Source organism: Sceloporus undulatus, unplaced genomic scaffold, assembly GCF_019175285.1.
Source record: "Sceloporus undulatus isolate JIND9_A2432 ecotype Alabama unplaced genomic scaffold, SceUnd_v1.1 scaffold_6627, whole genome shotgun sequence".
Lineage (NCBI taxonomy): Eukaryota > Metazoa > Chordata > Lepidosauria > Squamata > Phrynosomatidae > Sceloporus > Sceloporus undulatus.
The window spans coordinates 1-3,107 of record NW_024809546.1 but is presented as its reverse complement, the minus strand read 5'-3'; the positions used below and the strand labels follow the sequence as shown (position 1 = coordinate 3,107).

Genomic DNA, 3,107 nt, shown 5'->3' with positions numbered 1-3,107 from the left:
TCTACTATATTATCATCTTTATTTAATAATATTTAATATATTATAGTAAAATAACGATAAAAATGTAATAAAATTTGTTTTATTTATAATCTTATTTATTTAATATTTAATATAAAAATAAAAGTTTATCATATTATTTAATAATGATATTAAAAGTTATTTAATTATATTATTATGTTTATCATATTTATTTAGTAATAGTTAATATAAATATTTGTATAATCAAATTTATTATGTTTATTATATTTATTTAATGTTTAATATAGGAAAATAATAAAGAAACTATAATGAAATTTATTACGTTTATTATTTAGTAATATTTAATATATTATAGAAAAATAATAAATTATTATGAAATTTATTACATTTATTATCATTTATTTAATAATAATAGATTATAGTAAAACAATAATAAATATAAAATAAAATTTATTATCATCATATTTATTGAATAATATTAAATATATAACAAAATGATAATTAATAATATATAATAACATTTGTTATATTTATGATCATATTTATTTAATACTGTTTAATGTTATATTTGCACACCTTTTAGGTCGGCACCTGCGCTTACGTGACGCAGAAAGTGGAGTTTGCCGGTATTCGGTGAGTATTATTATTATTACTTAATTTTTAGACGGCAGCTCAGGTCTTCATTAGCAGAATTACACAAAACGAGCGGATTTTTACGCCGATTGTATTTTCTTCGTTTTTTCGTTAGCGCGCAGGCCGGGGAATTGTGGGTAAAAAGCGAAAAAGTGACCTGCGGATACATCAGCGAAGAAACGCGGGTGAGGATTGACCCCCCAATAATTTAATTGTTTCATTTTTCATGTTTGTGTTTTTAATTATTAAATTAATTGGAAATCTATTTTTTATTATTAAATCTATTTAAAATGTATTTTTAATATTAAATGAGATGAAAATGTATTTTTAATTATTAAAAACACATTTGTTTTGAAATTGAAAACATATTTGTAATTATTAAATTAATTGAAAATATATTTTTAATTATTAAATCAATTGAAAATGTATTTGTAATTATTAAATCAATGCAAAATATTTATTATTAAATCTATTTAAAATATATTTTTAATTATTAAATTAATACAAAATATTTTTATTATTAAATCTATTTCGAATGTATTTTTAATTATTATATTAATTGAAAATGCATTTTATAATTATTAAAGTGATTAAAAACACATTGCATTTATTAAGGTGATTGAAAACGTATTTTTAATTATTAAATGAATTTAAAACGTTCATAAGAAATTGAACAGGTATTTTTGATTATTAAACCAATTGAAAATGTATTTTTAGTTCTTAAATTAATTGAAATTCTATTTTTAATTATTAAATGAATAGAAAATGCATTTTTTTAAATTAATAAAAATAGAGTTTTAATGATTATACGGATTGAGAAGGAATGCTCAAATGAATTGAAAACGTATTCTTAATTATTAAATCAATTGAAAATGTATTTTTAATAATTAAATAAATTGTAAATGTATTTTAATACATAAATTAATAGAAAATGCATTTTAAATATTAAATTGATAGAAAACATATTTTTAAAAATATCAAATAAATTAAAAATGTGTTTTTAATAAATTAATTGAAAATGTGTTTTTATTATTAAAAATTGAAAATTATTAAATTAATTGAAAAAAAATATTATTAAATTAATTTGAAAATTTTTGTTATTAAATTAATTGAAAATTTATTTTATTAGTAAATTAATTAAAAATGGATTTTAATTATTAAATTAATTGAAATTGTATTTTAAATTATTAAATTAATTGAAGATGGATTTTTAATTATTAAATTAATTGAAATGTATTTTTATTATTAAATTAATTGAAATTGTATTTTTAATTATTAAATTAACTGAAAATGTATTTTTATTATTAATTTAATTGAACATTTATTTTAATTAATAAGTTAATTAACATATATTTTAACGATTAAATTAATTACGCATTTTTTGCGCCGTGCAGGTGGTTTTCCGCTCGACGTCCGCCATGGTCTACATCTTCATCCAAATGAGCTGCGAAATGTGGGATTTCGACATTTATGGTACGATGATTAAACTATTAATCGCGCTTTTCGGACCGCGGTCACGCCGATAACACGATAAAAACATCTCGCCTGGCATTCTCAATTTTTTAATCCCCACCCATTTTGCGCAGGAGACCTCTACTTCGAGAAAGCCGTCAATGGTTTCTTGTCCGACCTCTTCACGAAATGGAAGGTAATAGAAAATGGAAAGTCCTCTCTAGGAATCCCTAGGTCTTTCGGCGCGGCTTTTAGTTGCGCCTAATCATTTGCCATTTCCGCATCGTTGCAGGAGAAGAACTGCAGCCATGAAGTGACTGTCGTCCTCTTTTCCAGAACCTTCTACGACGCCAAGTCCATTAGTAAGTGTCTGCGGACGTAACTGCGACGTTCCGTGGCGATAATAAAAATCCGCCAATGACCCGTATGCCATTTTTTTTACGTCTTTTTGTAGACGATTTCCCGGAGTCACACCGTCCCGCGATCCAACAAGATCACCAAGGGAGATCCTACGAGGATTTTTACAAGTAGGTTCCCCTTAACGGCTGTTTCGTCCTGAGCAAAAGCAACGTAATTAACGTACGTTTTGATCTTTTGGGCACCGTTTAGGGTCGTCGTCCAAAACGAACGCCGCGAGGAATGGACGTCGTTGCTGGTCACCATTAAGAAACTCTTCATCCAGTATCCCGTACTGGTGCGACTGGAACGCACAGGTACGCGGCGCAATTACGGTGCGGTTACATCCTACGCTTACAATAGTCACGCATTATACAAAATGGCCACTTGAGTGTTGCGCTAGGACTCTGGGAAACCAAGGTTTGAACGCTGTAAGGTTCTAAATGAGTCTGAAAAGAAATGGCGGCATGAAAGGAGTGCGATACGTAAATTAATTTGTTTTTTCTTGCTGTTTCTCGTTATTTCTTCGTAATTATCTTTTCCAGAGGGTTTCCCGGCGGGGTACAATTCAACCTCGGCGCAAGGGAACTATTTGGAGGCTATCAACCTGTCCTTTAATGGTGAGTTTGCGTATAATGGCGAATTTC

The 3,107-nt window shown here is 26.9% G+C and overlaps 1 protein-coding gene across 1 annotated transcript; it reads left to right on the top strand.

Moving 5' to 3' along the window:
• Positions 1-562: 562 nt before the first annotated feature.
• LOC121918243 (GATOR complex protein DEPDC5-like) lies at positions 563-3,080 on the top strand (the record flags this gene model as incomplete). Its single annotated transcript, XM_042444324.1, has 8 exons — positions 563-612; positions 728-797; positions 2,007-2,085; positions 2,199-2,260; positions 2,357-2,426; positions 2,519-2,591; positions 2,674-2,777; positions 3,006-3,080. Coding segments are annotated over 8 exons (583 nt in total), but the record flags the coding sequence as incomplete, so codon positions are not given.
• Positions 3,081-3,107: the final 27 nt, after the last annotated feature.